A 16,978-nucleotide genomic window follows, 5' to 3' on the forward strand; every position below is an offset into this window, starting at 1 on the left:
AATATAATGCAAAGCATGCGACACAAACAACAGAGTTACACATGGAATAAACAAACATACTTTTTCTATTGTGTTATCGACTGTATATTGTGTGTGCAAATTAGGTAAGATAAGGGAGGTAAGGCAATAAATAGGCCATAGTGTCAAAATAATTACAGTTTAGCAACTAAACACTGGAGTGATAGATGTGCAGAAGATGAATGTGCAAGTAGAGATACTGGGGTGCAAAGGAGCAAAAATAAATAAATAACAGTTTGGGGATGAGGTTGTTGGATGGGCTATTTACGGATGGGCTATGTACAGGTGCAGTGATCTGTGAGCTGCTCTGACAACTGATGCTTAAAGTTAGTGAGGGAGATATGAGTCTCCAGCTTCAGTGATTTTTGCAATTTGTCCCAGTCATTGGCAGCAGAGAACTGGAAGGAAAAGCGGCCAAAGGAGGTATTGGCTTTGGGGTGACCAGTGAAATATACCTGATGGAGTGTGTGCTACGGGTGAATGCTGCTATGGTGACCAGTGAGCTGAGATGAGGCTGGGCTTTACCTAGCAAAGACTTTATAGATGACCTGGAGCCAGTGTGTTTGGTGACGAATATGAAGCGAGGGCCAGCCAACGAGAGCATACTGGTCGCAGTGGTGGGTAGTATATGGGGCTTTGGTGACAAAACGGATGGCACCGTGATGGACTACATCCAATTTGCTGAGTAGAGTGTTGGAGGTATGTTTAGCAGCATGAGTGAAGGATGCTTTGTAGTGAGATAGGAAGCCGATTCTAGATTTAATTTTGGATTGGGGATGCTTAATGTGAGTCTGGAAGGAGAGTTTACAGTCTAACCAGACACCTAGGTATTTGTAGTTGTCCACATATTCTAAGTCAGAACCGTCCAGAGTAGTGATGCTAGGCGGGCGGGTGCTAGCAGCAATCAGTTGAAGAGCAAGCATTTCATTTTACTAGCATTTAAAAGCAGTTGGAGGCCACAGAAGGAGAGTTGTATGACATTGAAGCTCATTTGGAGGTTAGTTAACAGTGCCCAAAGGGACAGAAGTATACAGAATATTGTCTGCGTAGAGGTGGATCAGAGAATCCCCAGCAGCAAGAGCGACATCATTCTGTGTGTGTGTGTGTGTGTGTACACACACACACACACACACACACACACACACACACACACACAGAGAGAATAGAGTAGGCCAGAGAATTGAACCCTTTGGCACCCCCATAGACTGCCAGAGGTCCGGACAACAGGCCCTCCGATTTGACACACTGAACTCTGTCTGAGAAGTAGTTGGTGAACCAGGCAAGGCAGTCATTTGAGAAACCAAGGCTGTTGAGTCTGCCGATAAGAATGTGGTGATTGACAGAGTCGAAAGCCTGGCCAGGTCGATGAATACAGCTGCACAGTATTGTCTTTTATCGATGGTGGTTATGACATCATTTAGGACCTTTAGCGTGGCTGAGGTGCACCCATGACAGCTCGGAAACCAGATTGTGGAAACGGAGAATATACATTAAAATTTTAAAAATAATTTCTAAAACTTTTACCACCACGTTATTGGGCTTATTTCCGGAGGTGGAAATTGTTTTAGATGGTGTCAGCATTTTATTTTTTTGTAGAATGTCCTTTTAAAAGTCACCACACCTGAGCTTCTCAGTCCTTCTACATAAAAATTATACTGGGGAGGACCCCGAACTCCCAAAGAAACGGGACTGGAATTGGTCAAACTCAGTTTAATACAAAATTATCATCTTTCCCTAAAAGCATGATGGTCATGACTTTCTTACATGAAAGGGGAGGTTAACTTGGCCTGAGATAATCCTTCTGAGATTGATTTTCAGTCATGAGATTATTATTTTTTTTAACCCCAGAGGCAGCGAAGTCATTATAATGTCCTCATGGCTGAAATAGGCATGTGAAAAAATCAATGGTTGGTTGTCAGAGCCTCATGCGAAGTGTCCATGGTATCAGGCGTACTTGTGCTGAAACATGCGCAGGCTCTGTCTGTTTTCAGAGACATTTCCTGTATTTAGAGAACACACCTTAGTTTTATTATCTGGGTAACACAGTGTTACCCTGGAATTGGGGGCTCCTGAGTGGCACAGCAGTCGTAAGGCACTGCATCTATCTCAGTGTTTAGAGGTGTCACTACAGGCACCCTGGTTCGAATCCAGGCTTTATCACAACCGGACGTGATCCGGGTTTGGCCGGTGTAGGTCGTCATTGTAAATAATAATTTGTTCTTAACTGACTTGCATAGTTAAATAAAAAAGGTTAAAGTGTTGATTATAGTTACCTTTTTTACACAGTTCATTTTTTCAACTTACATTCTTTTCACCCAAGTGTCTGTGCATCCACACCCTTCCTTTTGAGCGCAACACCGGGCACTCTCTGTGGTCTCACCAGCTGTAGAGCAGTCTGTCTCTATTGGTGTTGAAATCATCCACTATGCGCACAGTTACGAGCAACAACTTTGAAGGGAAACTTATAGAAAGTTCAAACAAACACTTGCTCATGCTTTTCTTTAGGTAACAGTAATACAATTTGCGCTGAAGTAGCTAGCCGGGTAAGCTAATGTTGGCTAGCTAACCAAACAAAAATGTTTAGAGTGCCATGGCTGAATAAAAAAATATATATACTTTTTTTTTTTTAATTAACCTTTATTTAACCAGGCAAGTCAGTTAAGAACAAATTCTTATTTTCAATGATGGCCTAGGAACAGTGGGTTAACTGCCTGTTCAGGGGCAGAACTACAGATATGTACCTTGTCAGCTTGGGGATTTGAACTTGCAACCTTTCAGTCTAGATTTAGCAAACATTTCCTACAGTGATTTTAACCAGAACAGAACCAATTCTAGTTTGTTGAAGAACATGGATAAGAAGTAGCGTAGGCTAGATCTAATAGTTGTGGCTATGATATTTTATCAGACCTAGCTAATTTTGTTATTTTCTTAGAATACAGTTTTTGTTCCCCTACAATCAAAATACATTGACTACAACCAATGTATAATATTTTTTATGGAATTGCAATTAATAGAAATTATTTAGAACGATGCGATTAACTCAACAAGAGAAAATATTTTTGGACAGCCATGTCTTGAATTGATCCATATCAGGTGAGCGCAAAGCTTTCAAACCCTGAAATTGAAATTCACTGAAATGTTATTTCACCTTTATTTAACCAGGTAGGCTAGTTGAGAATAAGCCCATAGAAATCATTGGCTATGTCCGCGTAACTTATTTATGAGCATTTGGTTGAATCTCTGTTTATAGTCTGTAATAAACGATGTATGCCAAGATAAACTTTGGAGTCAATGACTGCGAGGCAAATGGAGTTATGTCATGGTTGGTTTTGGGTTAAGTGAATGGCCGCAGTGTGTGGCTCATCTGTAGTAGCACCGATCTCTTAGGCTGCGAACTTAAGAGGCTCCCAGCAGCAGCAAGGTGACTGGCTGTGTGCGTCTGCTCCACCGGGCTCTTAATGCCTTGAAGGTTACCACACCCTGTTCCCCTTCACCAAGGGGTTAATTAGCTGCTCTCCTCCCTATCGTCCTCTGCTTGTTCACTCTCATTAGGTTAATCTGTCTCTGTCCTTCACCTCCCTTCCCTGTATCTTCCGTTGCACTAGAACATCTCCCTGCCTACCCGCCTGGCCTGCCTCAGTCCTCTACCTCATGCCATGGGGAAGAGCTTCCCCCTTCTACCCGCCCCTCTGCGGTTTACACCACAATAGCCCACCAACCTCCCACATCAATTCATGTTGAGTCGAGCCTTGTTTTTACATTTACGTTATTTTAGCAGACACTCTTATCCAGAGCGACTTACAATGGCATTTCGGTTTAAGTGCCTTGCTCAGGGGCACACCGGCAGATTTTCCCCCCACCTCGTCCGCTCGGGATTCTAACCAGCGGCCTTTTGGTTACTGGCCCCACAAATTCCTGCCACCTTTTCATGTGTATGGGTTTTGATTCATTTTTCCATTTAGAATAAATCAGGTCTGTTTTAATGGTATTGTTAATATGAATAACGTTAACATACATATCGGGGGTAGGAGGAATTGGGTTCTGAAAGATCAATTCATTTGACTGCTTTGTCTCTAAGCCAATAATGTGATTGAAAAGGAGGCCTAATAATGTCTGTTATTCACTTTTACTCTGATCAAATCTATAGCTGTTATACTATGGAAGTAATCAATTGCTACTAGATGCTTTTGAAAATGAAGGCATTCCTCAGCGGTTTAATGTTTTTAGGCTTCCCTATGTCAAATGGCCGTACAATGTGAAGTCAGGGCTTGATACAGAACTAAATGTTGTTTTGCTTTATAGGAAGAAATGTCTTTAAAGCTCTGGTGCAGAGTCTAATTTCACTTCCCTCTCCCCTTGTCACTGCGTGTGCTTGAGATGATGGAACTGATAGGACTGGCTGGAAAATGTGAAGTCTGCTTCCCTCGTCCTCCACCTCTCTAAAAATAGCCGGCTGAGAGTGAAGGCAGCAGTGTAGAGACACACTATCAGTGGGGCTGCCAGATGTTTCAACACACTCCCACCACCGGAACAGAAAAATCCCCTCCTGAATTGGGCTTGGGCGATATACCGGGGTATTTTGAAATACCTACGTAGTTTTTCAATACCAAAAATAATGTATTATTTTGGGGTTGGTGGCACCCCTGCCTTGCTGGGGCTGCGGTGGTATGTGCTATGCTTACAACTAACTAGAAGTTAAGTATAACTATAAGAAATCTAAGATGTGTCAAATCTAGCTCAGGGCTCCAGCTATGCATTTGGTTTGCTAGCTAAGTGGATAAGATTCTTGGTTACAGCAGATACATTCAATCCCCTTCTGGATCAAGATCCCTGTTGCCTTAATTGTTTGGTGCGCCAAACAAATTCCACTTCTGCCGACATTTATAGAGCCCCACTCATATTTCTGCCACCATGGTTGGGTTAATTGCTGTCAGTTTGACTAATTTTGCTGGTACTTATTCCATCTCAATTTGAATATTAACAGCACTTTGTTTGCATTTATTGGACTATTGTAAGAGGATTTACAAATGTATTTTGCCCACCAGCATCCAATATGGTCCAATTACTACAGCCTAGATATCCCTAAGCCTATTCAAGGCATCATGTAGTTTAGAATACTCACAGTAGGCCCTACTACACACTCCACTGTTTCTTGTAAGTGTATTTAGTTCAAATAGAGACAGGTTTTTATGTAGAGTTGGAAGGTCCTTGTCTGTATAGCATTGGTTCTGTGAATAGGCCACACGCAGGTCCTGCTAACTGGCTCTGACACCAAGGCTCTCGTCAAGGAAAAGACTAGAAGAATTAGAGATATTACCATGACACATTTTTATCAAGAAGATTAGGGGGCTAAGTCGCATTGCTTAGAATCAGACGTAGTTAGCCCCACGGGCCAATCAGGTGGCAGGTAGCTGATGAGATGTCAGGTGTTTAAAGGAAAAGGTCTTGTCATTCAGAAGGTCTCCAAGCTCTTAGGACCCACGACCTGTACGGAAAAGACAGAGCGAAAGGGAGGTAAGGAAAATCCAGACAGGATGGTAAATGTTTTGTACAACTGTGATAGTCTACACCAGCAATACTCAATAGGTGGACCGCAGTCCAGATCAGAACCTAGAATTGGGCCAATACGGGCTGGGCCGCCCCCCCCCACCAAAAAAATAAATACATTGGGGTTGGTGTTGCTTGGGTCGCGTGGTGGGAGTTTGTTACAATGCCGATGAATTATAATATCTATCCAGACTTTTGCCACCTAGGAAGTTTTTGTGTGACCGGACCTTCTGAATTAGAATTTGAGTACCGGTGGTCTACATACAATTCAGAAATGTGGATATTAGTAGTGTTTAGCCAAGTGTTTCTTCAACTGTGAGTTGTTAATGACAAAGGTGGCTGTAATGGTTGGCACAAAAGTTTAAAGAAATGCTCTACTTTATATCTATTACCTACGAACATTGGAGATTGTCAGCAATTTCCTCCATTGGCTGAATTCATTTACCCATATCGAAGTCAAACCTGTGACTCGTAAAGCCGGAAGGAAGCCTGTCAATGTACGAACACAAAAGACCACAATTTGTCTTGTAAAAATCAATGGCAACTGGTTGATATTGACAATGAGCTCTTATTTTTGTGAACCGTTTGGTAGAAATGTAAGATGAGCATTGTTGCATAGTGCTCGTGGTAGCATTAGTGCTTAGCAGTCTCCATCAGCCAATAATGATCTTCAACCCAGACAGTCAATATGCAGAACTTTCAACTTGCAGCATTTATACCTACACTAATTAGCCTATACGTTTGTTTTTGTATTTCCTGTTCTTTCTCCAGAGAATGTGTCAGGGATAAGCCCGTTGACCAAAGGATTGGGGTCAGCGGGATAGCCACTGCTTTTAGGATCATCAGCAGGTTTTGTCTTAACCGGATTTAGCTGGAGGAGCTGAATCAACTGTGTCCCAGGATTACAGGGATGACATTGGAAGGAGAGTTCTGAGCCCACTGACCAGGGCCAGAGCATCTGAGCGCTGCACTAGTGCCTGCCCTTCTCACCTGAGCACCTCTGGGCTAGAACTAACTCACAGAACCCACTCTGCTTCTCTCGTTTCACGCTCCAGCACTCTCTCCGTTCGGCAAGGCAAAGGAGGGGTATGTTCTCAAGGGTTTCGCAGACTGAATGGATTTCCGCCAATGGATTTTAATTTAGCCTCAGTTGTCCAGGAATGGCTACCGGCCGCCAAGTGCCAGATGTTTGCCTTGGGTTGGCCAGTGTATAGAGAGGGGGAGAGATTTTGCATAATTTAAAAAAAAAAGTGATCTTTAGCACAAACTAGCTGCAGAATCCTGTTGCTAGGTAACTGTTTCAGGCTGGCAAGGACACATATTGGGTTCTCTAGAAAGGGTTGCGATTCTGTGATTCACAGTGACTTTGTGTGTGCCTTATGGATCTTTCAGAGGGATGTTGTGTGATTCTGAGCAGGAATATGCTTTGCTGTGTATTTTACTGAAGCTCGTGTTTGCTGAGTCCAAATGGTGAACAATTTCTTCTCTGCAGTTATTTTCTTGGATGTTACATGAACACCGCTTCAGTTTCTCCTATCTTTCACAGCACTAAGGTATTAGCTTGAACATCTAAAGGCTACTATTTAGAAATAGCAGCTTACCATAACATTGTCTCTGGAACATTCAACCCTACTTTCTCTGAGCTTGTCCTTGCTGTTTCAGGAATTGCGTCTCAAGCATATTGAGCCTGTCTCAGGGATTTGGACCGTCACTTTGAGCTGATGGCCTTGTTAGGGCCCCTGTAACAGCTGTTCATTGAGCTACCTGTGTGTACCAGACCTGGGTTCAGAGAGCATGAGCTTGCCTGGAGTTGGGCTGGGTTTGTACTTTTTAGGACTTTATCAGATTTCAAATACAGTTTGAACCCTGGTCTGGTGAGTACATCTAATTGCTAATAGGAGAAACGGTGTGTGACCAAGGTGTTGAGTTTGTCCCTCTTTCTTGCCCCTCAGATCAGCAGGAGTCCCGGCGGCGGAGCGAGGCACACCATTAGCAGAGGAAAATGAGCGAACTGGACCAGCTACGCCAGGAGGCCGAGCAGCTCAAGAACCAGATCAGAGTATGTCCTCCACAATCGTCCTCTCCCTGCTTTCTTCTCATAAATGCATTGGGAATGTCTGTGCAGTGATTTTACATGGCACTAGAGGGAACTACAATTCACTAGCTGTCCCGAAAGTCTAACAAAAACATTGTTCTCAGTTGAACAATAAGATTTAAAATTTCTGCACTTTAAAATGCTTCAAACTATAACTACTCCTGCACCCATTTTAGTCACAGCCAATTCTCTCATAACTCGCTAGCTGCTGTGAAATCTCTCTGCAAGATACTAGTAGCAAGCTGGATGGCAAAAGTGAGAACGGTTTAATTTGTGATTAGTTGTCAGTTTTGATATATATATCTATTGCGACTCTTACAATTCTACATGTATTTTTGCGATTCAGTACTGTGGTTTTATTGCAGTTCCATGGTCCAATGCTCACTATGTCTGCTGCAAAGGGGCAATAGAGCCTTGAGGAAATACGTATTGATCATTCATGGAAAATAAAAGTGCCGTAAACAAATTGGCTTCCTATTTAAAATGCAGATGGTGAACAACCTATGAAGGAAGAGGTCTGGAGTTTTGGTGCAGGAACAGTCAACTAGTGCAAAAATAGTATTGCAATATTGTCAAACCGTGTCAAACTCACATTGTTTTCATAGTGTATCCTAATTCAGCCGAATAAACATAAAGTTAAACTCACAGGGCCTTGTGCCCCACCTTCCTTGCTTTTCTCATGCGATTGGCCCCACCTTCCATACTGAGTGATGACAGCACTATGCATGTTTGATCAAAGAATAAGGAATTAGAATACTAATTTAGTTAGAGCTGTGTTTGAGGCTGTAGTATGTTTGGCTTAGCTCTAACCTCCCTGCCTTTTTCCTTATCCCACTAGGATTCAAAGATACAACAATGCAAACACAGATTCAGTGTGTGTGTGTGTATATATCTAGATTTGGGTAGTGTGCTGTGGGTAGATTTAACAGTGAGTTTGTGAACAAGTTGGAGGAATGTATAGTAGAGGTCGACCGATTATGATTTTTCAATGCCGATACCGATTATTGGAGGTCCAAAAAAGCCGGTACCGATTAATCGGCCGATTTATTTAAAATATATATGTGTATATATTGTAGTATGATCTCTAAGTGTTAATTCAGTATTGTTGTAATTGTCATTATTCAAACCTATCAACTCTCGAGATGAGGCTGGTGTGACACAAACTCACTGTGAATCACAGAATCGCAACCCTTTCTTGAGAACCCAGCCTCATCTCGGGAGTTGATAGGTTTGAAGTCATAAACAGCGCAATGCTTGACGCACAACGAAGAACTGCTGGCAAAACGCACGAAAGTGCTGTTTGAATGAATGTTTACGCGCCTGCTTCTGCCTACCACCGCTCAGTCAGATACTTGTATGCTCAGTCAGATTATATGCAACGCAGGACACGCTAGATAATATCTAGTAATATCATCAACCATGTGTAGTTAACTAGTGATTGATATTTTTTTATAAGATAAGTTTAAGCTAGCTAGCAACTTACCTTGGCTTACTGCATTTGCGTAACAGGCAGTCTCCTTGTGGAGTGCAACGAGAGAGAGGCATGTCGTTATTGCATTGGACTAGTTAACTGTAAGGTTGTAAGATTGGATCCCCCGAGCTGACAAGGTGAAAATCTGTCTTTCTGCCCCTGAACGAGGCAGTTAACCCACTAGGCCGTCATTGAAAATAAGAATGTGTTTTTTTTTTACAAATCGGCAAATCGGCGCCCAAAAATGCCGATTTCTGATTGTTATGAAAACTTGAAATCGGCCCTAATTAATCGGCCATACCGATTAATCGTTCGACCTCTAATGTATAGTATGTTCCTGAGATTTATGTAAATGTTTGCTGAGCGTGGTCTGTTCAAGTGTTGCATGTTTGTATCCTTGAGGTGCTTTTCTGTTTTGTGTGTCTCGTGAATCATACAATAGCTTGAAATATGTAGCCTTTAGCTAGCTAGTGTTCTTTTGTACACTAAGTGTACAAAACATGAGCACCTGCTCTTTCCATGACACAGAATGACCAGGAGAATCCAGGTGGAAGCTATGATCCCTTATTGATGTCACTTGTTAAATCCACTTAAGTCTGTGTAGATAAAGGGGAGGAGACAGGTTATGGAAGGATTTTTAAGCCTGGATACAATTGATACATGGATTGTGTCTGTGTGCCATTCAGAGGGGGAATGGGCAAGACAAAAGATTGAAGTGCCTTTGAAGGGGTATGGTAGTAGGTGCCAGGCACACCGGCTTGTGTCGAACTGCAACGCTGCTGCGTTTTGCACACTCAGCAATTTCTTGTGTGTATCAAGAAGGACAACTTTGGAGTCAACATGGGCCAGCATCCCTGTGGAACGAACGCTTTCGACACCTTGTATAGTCCATACCCCGACAGATTGAGGCTGTTCGGAGGGCAGAAGGGGGAAGGATGCATGCAACTCAATATTAGGATGGTGATCTCAATGTTTTGTACAATGTCTATAGCTTGATTGTTTAGTGTCAGTGTGCTACTGCAATGATTAAAAAACAGTTTGTCTATATAGGTTTAGCGTGCGAATTTTGTGTCCTATGGATTGAGCAACTAGCACATCCATTGGCACAATAATCTGACCATTCACATTTATCTTGACTTGAAAGGAAATGGTTTAGGGAACAGATTAGATTTGTTTGATACGGGTATATATATTAATATTATATATATTATTATATATATTAAATGGGATTAGTCAAAACTGAACCTAAGTAGGTGGAGTTGGAGGTACACTACAGACCCATTGTTCCACTTTTTTCTTTAGATGACAACCTTATTCTAAAATTGATTCAATAGTTTTTTCCCCCTCATCAATTTACACACAATACCCCGTAATGACAAAAAATAAACAGGTTTTTACAAATTTGTGCAAATTTATATTAAACTTCACATTTACATCAGTTTTCAGACCCTTTACTCAGTACTTTGTTGAAGTACCTTTGGCAGTGATTACAGCATCGAGTCTTCTTTGGTATGATGCTACAAGCTTGGCACATGTGTATTTGGGGAGTGTCTCCCATTCTTCTCTGCAGATCCTCTCAAGCTCTGTCAGGTTGGATGGGGAACGTCGCTGCGCAGCTATTTTCAGGTCTCTCCAGAGATGTTTGATCGGGTTCAAGGCTCTGGCTGGGCCCCTCAAGGACATTCAGAGGCTTGTCCAAAAGCCACTCCTGCATTGTCTTGGCTGTGTGCTTAGGGTTGTTGTCCTGTTGGAAGGTGAACCTTCGCCCCAGTCTGAGGTCCTGAGCTCTTTGGAGCAGGTTTTCATAAAGGAGTTCTCTGTACTTTGCTACGGTCATCTTTGCCTCAATCCTGACCAGTCTCCCAGTCCCTGCTGCTGGAAACATCCCCACAGCATGATGCTGCCACCACCATGCTTCACTGTAGGGATGGTTCCAGGTTTCTTCGACCTCATGGTTTGGGTTTTTCTCTGACATGCACTGTCAGCTGTGGGACCTTCTATAGACAGGTGTGTGCCTTTCCAAATCATGTTCCATCAATTGAATTTACCACTGGTGGACTTCCAAGTTGTAGAAAAATCTCCAGGATGATCAGTGGGAAAAAGGATGCACCTAGTCTCATAGCAAAGGGTCTGAATAGTTAAGTAAACAGTTTATATTTGTTTCAATAATCTAATCCTGTTTTTTCTCTGTTATTATGTGGTACTGTGTAGATTACTGGGAAAAAAATATTTAATCCATGTAAGAATAAGGAGGTAACCTAAATGTGGGAAAAGTCGGAGTCTGAGTACTTTCCGAAGACACTGTATATTCAAAGGTATGTGGACATACCCGTTGCTGACAGGTGTATAAATTTGAGCACACAGCCATGCAATCTCCGTAGACAAACATTGGCAGTAGAATGGCCTTACTGAAGAGCTCAGTGACTTTCAATGCGATACCGTCATAGGGTTCCACTTTTCCAACAAGTCAGTTTGTCAAATGTCTGCCCTGCTAGAGCTTCCCCGGGCAACTGTAAGTGCTGTTATTGTGAAGTGGAAAAGTCTCAAGGAGCAACATCTCAGCCGCAAAGTGGTAGTCCACACAAGCTCACGGAACGGGACCGTTGAGTGCTGAAGCATGTAGCACCTAAAAAATAATCTTCCCTCGGTTGGAACACTCACTACAGGTGTTCCAAACTGCCTCTGGAAGCAACGTCAGCACAATAACTGTTTGTCGGGCGTCTCATTAAATTAGTTTTCATGGCTTAGCAGCCACACACCATCCTGAGATCACCATGCGCAATGCCAAGCGTCGGCTGAAGTGGTATAAAGCTCGCTGCCATTGGACTCTGAGCAGGGGAAACACGTTTTCTGCCGTGATGAATCACACTTCACCATCTGGCAGTCCAACGGACACATCAGGGTTTGGCAACTGCCAGGAGAACGCTACCTGCCCGACTGCATAATGCCAACTGTAAAGTTTGATGGAGGAGGAATAATGGTCTGGGGCTGTTTTTCATGGTTTGGGCTAGGCCCCTTAGTTTCAGTGAACGGAAGTCTTAACACTATAGCATAAAATTACATTCTAGATGATTCTGTGCTTCCAACTTTGTGGCAACAGTTTAGGGAAGGCCCTTTCCTGTTTCAGCATGATATTGCCCCCGTGCACCAAGCGAGGTGCATACGGAAATGGTTTGTCGATCAGTGTGGAAGAACCTGACTGGCCTGCACAGAGCCCTGACCTCAACCCATCAAACAACTTTGGGGTGAATTAGAACGCCCAATGCGAACCAGGCCTAATCACTCAACATCAGTGCCTGACCTCACTAATGCTCTTGTGGCTGAATGGAAGCTTGTCCTCGCAGCAATGTTTCCACATCTAGTGGAAAGCCTTCCCATTAGAGTGGAGAATGTTATTCCGTCAAGGGGGGGACCAACTCCACATGATTTTGGATTGAGATGTTCATCGAGCAGGTGGCCACATACTTTTGGTTGTGTAGTGTTAGTAAGTGGTAATGTTTATCCGGTCAGTGGGAATGGTAATTGTCTCCGTGATCACTGAAATTATTGGCTCACCACTTTGATTATTGAGGCAGATTTTTTTATAGATATTGTTACAGTATCAAAAGCATTTATGGGATAAAATTAAGACCTGGCTATTTCGTTTTTTGAAAATTAAATGTGACTTTTTTTCTTAACCTCCAGGATGCCAGGAAAGCGTGTGCGGATGCTACCCTGTCTCAGGTAAGATCCATTTCCACCTTCACCACTCTGAAACAAACAGATCCCTTAGAGTGCAGTTCAGACACGGGGATGGGGAACCACTGAAGTCAACTTCATTATTCAGGATACAGGTAACGTGTCATGTTACACGTTTTGTCAAAGCTGAGTAATGGTTAAATTGCGATAGGCGAGATGCACTGGGGTTCAATGAGTCCACAGCTCAAAGGCTGAGCGTAACTAGCAGCAGAGATAGCTCACAAGAATAGAGACTGCTCTCGCTTGGCTCCGTATGTGTCATCCAGCCAACAAATCCTGGAAGCAGCAGCACCCACTCTATATTTCTGTAAATGCAACATCATGGGAGCTGATAAGGAAAGGCAATGGTTTCACAGTAGAGAACCTAGTAAAGGGCATCCCCATTTCCCATGGAGATACACAGCCTATTGTGTCATGGTCATTGATTGTTCCCCCCCCCCCCCTTTCCCTTCAGATCACAGCAAACATCGACCCAATTGGCCGAATTCAGATGCGCACTAGACGGACACTGAGGGGGCATCTGGCAAAAATCTATGCCATGCACTGGGGCACTGACTCGAGGTAATCTTATTTAGCCACTTTCTGTCATTAACTAAATACCCCCCCCCCCCCCCCAAATCCAGGAAGTGACCATAAAAGGTTGTCTTGTGTAGTTTTCCTGTATAAAACTATTCCAAGATGGCTCCCCCCCCCAAAAAAAACCCATCTGTAATGGTGTGTTTTTGTGGGAAAAAGTTAACTTACATGTGTTTTTGTGTGCGTACTCTACAGTCACCTCTGAATATGGTCACAGGTGTGTTTTTGTGTGCGCTTCTATGTTTGTGTCGCATGTTTGTGCCGGTATCATTGTGTGTGTAAGGGGTGGGATATGTGGGTAGGGAAAACATTCAAAATGGAGTCGTCCTTTGTACGTGGTGTTGCTGGCTACTCTTCCCTGAGTGCCAGTCAGTGCTGGTGACTCCCGTGTTCCTGAGCATAGGGGGGCGTCCTAGGAGCCCCCAGCCCAGTTCTACAGCTTTCCCCTCACCTCAGTAACCAGCCAACTAATTACAATACCGCAGGTGTGCCGCTTCGCTCCGCAGAGATGCCACACCCCACACACACCAAACTGCTTTGTCATCTCGCTTTGTTGCTCCGATTCATTTTTATCGCCCCACCCTAATTAAAAGAATAGACCATTCTTAACCGGTGAGCTCACAATGATACAACAGAAAAATTATTAAAATAATTAGTCCCCAACAGTCATCCCTCCATTTCATATTAATGTGTATTATGGCTGTGACTGTCATGTAATTTTGGATGATGGTAATTCAGCGTAATAACAGAATAGCAAAAAATACAAATGTACGCACAGTTTCTCCTCCTGCATGTGCTGCCATAGAAATATAATGAGTAGAACGGGATTCTCATTCAAGTCAATGATGGCATAATGGGTGGACTGGTGGTCATTGCAAGTGTACCCATAGGAGCAAAGCAGAAAGTAAAATATGTGCTGTGATTTGTTGACTCAACTGACATTGCAAAAAAATAATAATAATCCATTGCATGATTCACATCATTGAAATTAACATTCAACATTACCATGAAAAGTATTGCATCACAATACCAGGCAGCCATTGCGAGTGTACCCATGAGTTTACCAGTGAAATTGCCAGGGTTAGAGGTACCCAGACCTGTTCTTCTATTCATTCTCGTTCTGTGCTGCTGCTGCTGCTGCGTTGTCGGGGGCATTGCCCAGGCAACAGAAGACTAATTTGCTTATTTCAGCAAGGAGTAACAAGGGAAAGTTTCACGTTGTTTAAGAGTCCATGTTATGGCAGAAACGGACTCAACCTTACAAATGCCCAGTTGGCTGTTCGTTCCACACACACATTTTTCATGACCGTCAGTTATACGGTAATTGTGCCAGCCCTAATGTTTGTCTTTACTTTGGTGGGTTAAATAATCTAATTAGTCTACCTGTAGCGAAGTGCAACTGTCCAAAGAGAAGGCATAATGAAAAGAAGTATTGACCCGGAGTTGGGTGCTATTCATACACATGGTCTGTGTTCCTCCCACTGCTATTTATAGCCCCGTGCCCTGTGGCTCTCATTTAATTGACTCAGTTCTGTTAGAACGGAATTGTAAATATACACAGCAATTCTTTTAGATTTTACCTTTATGATCCCTATGGATGAATGTGTCATATGGAATCAAACTGAAAATCGTAACATGACATGTAGGCCTATCCGAAGCCACCGTCAGCAATACATTTATAACTGTCATTTTAGTGTTAGTTTCCTTTAATTTATAGTCTTTACCTTTCCTCTGTGATGTCCGTGTAGTTGTTCCTGAGGGTCGCTAACAATAGTGGATCATATTAGACAGGGCATAACTTTTTTTTTTTGTACACTTTCCCCTTTGTCAGGTAGTTTTTTTTAAATCTACCAGCCACTCGGATGTTTTTTTACCAGACCAAATATTTATCCCCCTCTAAAATTACACCAACAAAACACAGAAAAAACAGATGCACAAGCCTTGTAATGTTTCTAAAAGAAATGTATTACTAGTCAGAAGTAATGTGTAACTTTCAAAATACAGAAATCGTATAGGGATGATTTCAAAACGCATCATACAGGGATGATTTCTGTATTTTGAAAGTTACATATAGTATCTTTAAACTTGAGTGCTGACAGTCCCAAAATGTTTTGCTTATGTCAACAGCGGACTAATGAAACAAATACCAAAATATAGTTTTCCTTTAAGATAAATGTACTGAAAACCCTATTTAATGCAAACTCCAAGAGAAAATCTGTTGGCCAGCAAGTGGGAGGGTTTTCAGAGTTTTAATTACATTTATTCAGCACACACAAGGGAACCACGCCTGTAAAACCTGTTACACACCTGTATAAGGTAAGTCTGAATACGAACTACTGAGAAGTACGTAGCAAAGGCGTACATTTCCTAAGTCTGAATTGTGCCCAATGTGTTTGTCAGAGTGGGAGTGCTGATCTAGGATCAGGTCAACATGTCCGTTATTGTTTTCATTGTACGTTTCATTGGTCTGAAAAGGCCAACCTGACCATAAGTCAGCACTCCTACTCTGTGAGGGTTTATGAATATGAGCCCAGGACTCCTTCAGGTTTACACCATGGATTTATAAACCATAGACTTAGTGAAGAGGAACGCCTTCTAAAGCGAGAGTCCCAGTCTCTCACCCAACCCCCTCAATGATGACCCTCAACGAGACAGTCTGTCAATCACCAAACCATCTCATGTCCAGTTACCTACTACCAGGATTATCTTGGACAGTGAGTTTTAACTGCTGCCTTTCAGGTTGTGCAACGCAGCAGACAATATTTAGTATTTGTCAAACGCCGTCAACAAGGTACATCTCTGATTCCATTTGTTTGTTTTTCATTCACAACAAAGCCTCAACAGTCACTTGGAATGCCTCCATCTGCGTCGAGATGCGGTAGCCTAATGGAAAAGCAGAAGTAATCCAAATGCCAATGTGTAATAAGTAAATACAAGTGAACGGACCGGGGCTAAGCTAGCAGAAGAGAGCTAGTTAATGTTTTCCACTCCTGCTTTTATTGCAGGTGTGTTTAAAAGGTTAGATAATGCGCTGCAATCTCCATTAAGCATTTTACTCACTCTCTGGAGAAACAGAGTGGACACTGACACACACAACTTGGTTCAAAGTCAACATTCTTTCACAACCCTCCCAAAAGCAAAAAAATAAATCCACACGAGCTTAATTATTTTAGACATTAACATAATCTCCCCCCAAACGCGCTACTTCGACAAGCAACAGTCAACAGTTTAATGTGCAAGAGTTGTAAGGCAAGTGTACCGGAGGTTCACGAAGGCTGTGTTGTCACTGTTACATAAGCTGTAAGATGGATTTCATCGGCCTCCACTAACAGCACATGATTTCTAACCACATAGACAGGAAGTGTATGACTCTAATTACTGCCAGAGCTAAAGCTAGCAGCTTTCTCTTTTTTAACCCTCTTGCATTTTGACACCCACCACATCCATAATATAGGCGTTAATACATTCTTACACCGTATAACTTCAATTAAATGCACTCTCTCAAATAGCCGCCGGTCCCTTTTTTTAATACC

At 42.6% G+C, this 16,978-nt stretch overlaps 1 protein-coding gene across 13 annotated transcripts in view; it reads left to right on the forward strand.

The window, feature by feature from the left end:
- The window catches only part of LOC110492222 (guanine nucleotide-binding protein G(I)/G(S)/G(T) subunit beta-1), a 59,784-nt gene that overhangs the window by 24,727 nt on the left and 18,079 nt on the right, over positions 1-16,978 (forward strand). For 5 of the 13 annotated variants that reach the window (XM_036947184.2, XM_090203259.1, XM_036947185.2 and 2 more), the window contains 3 exons: positions 7,518-7,624; positions 12,816-12,854; positions 13,324-13,430. In XM_036947184.2, coding sequence (XP_036803079.1) covers positions 7,568-7,624; positions 12,816-12,854; positions 13,324-13,430 — 203 coding nt within the window. In that variant the 5' untranslated portion in view covers positions 7,518-7,567. Of the gene's footprint in view, positions 1-5,407; positions 5,533-6,336; positions 6,652-7,517; positions 7,625-12,815; positions 12,855-13,323; positions 13,431-16,978 lie in introns of those variants that run through there. The other 8 variants (XM_090203264.1, XM_090203263.1, XM_090203262.1 and 5 more) reach the window with 5 other exon arrangements.

Source organism: Oncorhynchus mykiss, chromosome 16 (assembly GCF_057628025.1).
Source record: "Oncorhynchus mykiss isolate SJ-2025 chromosome 16, ASM5762802v1, whole genome shotgun sequence".
NCBI classification, from domain to species: Eukaryota; Metazoa; Chordata; class Actinopteri; order Salmoniformes; family Salmonidae; genus Oncorhynchus; species Oncorhynchus mykiss.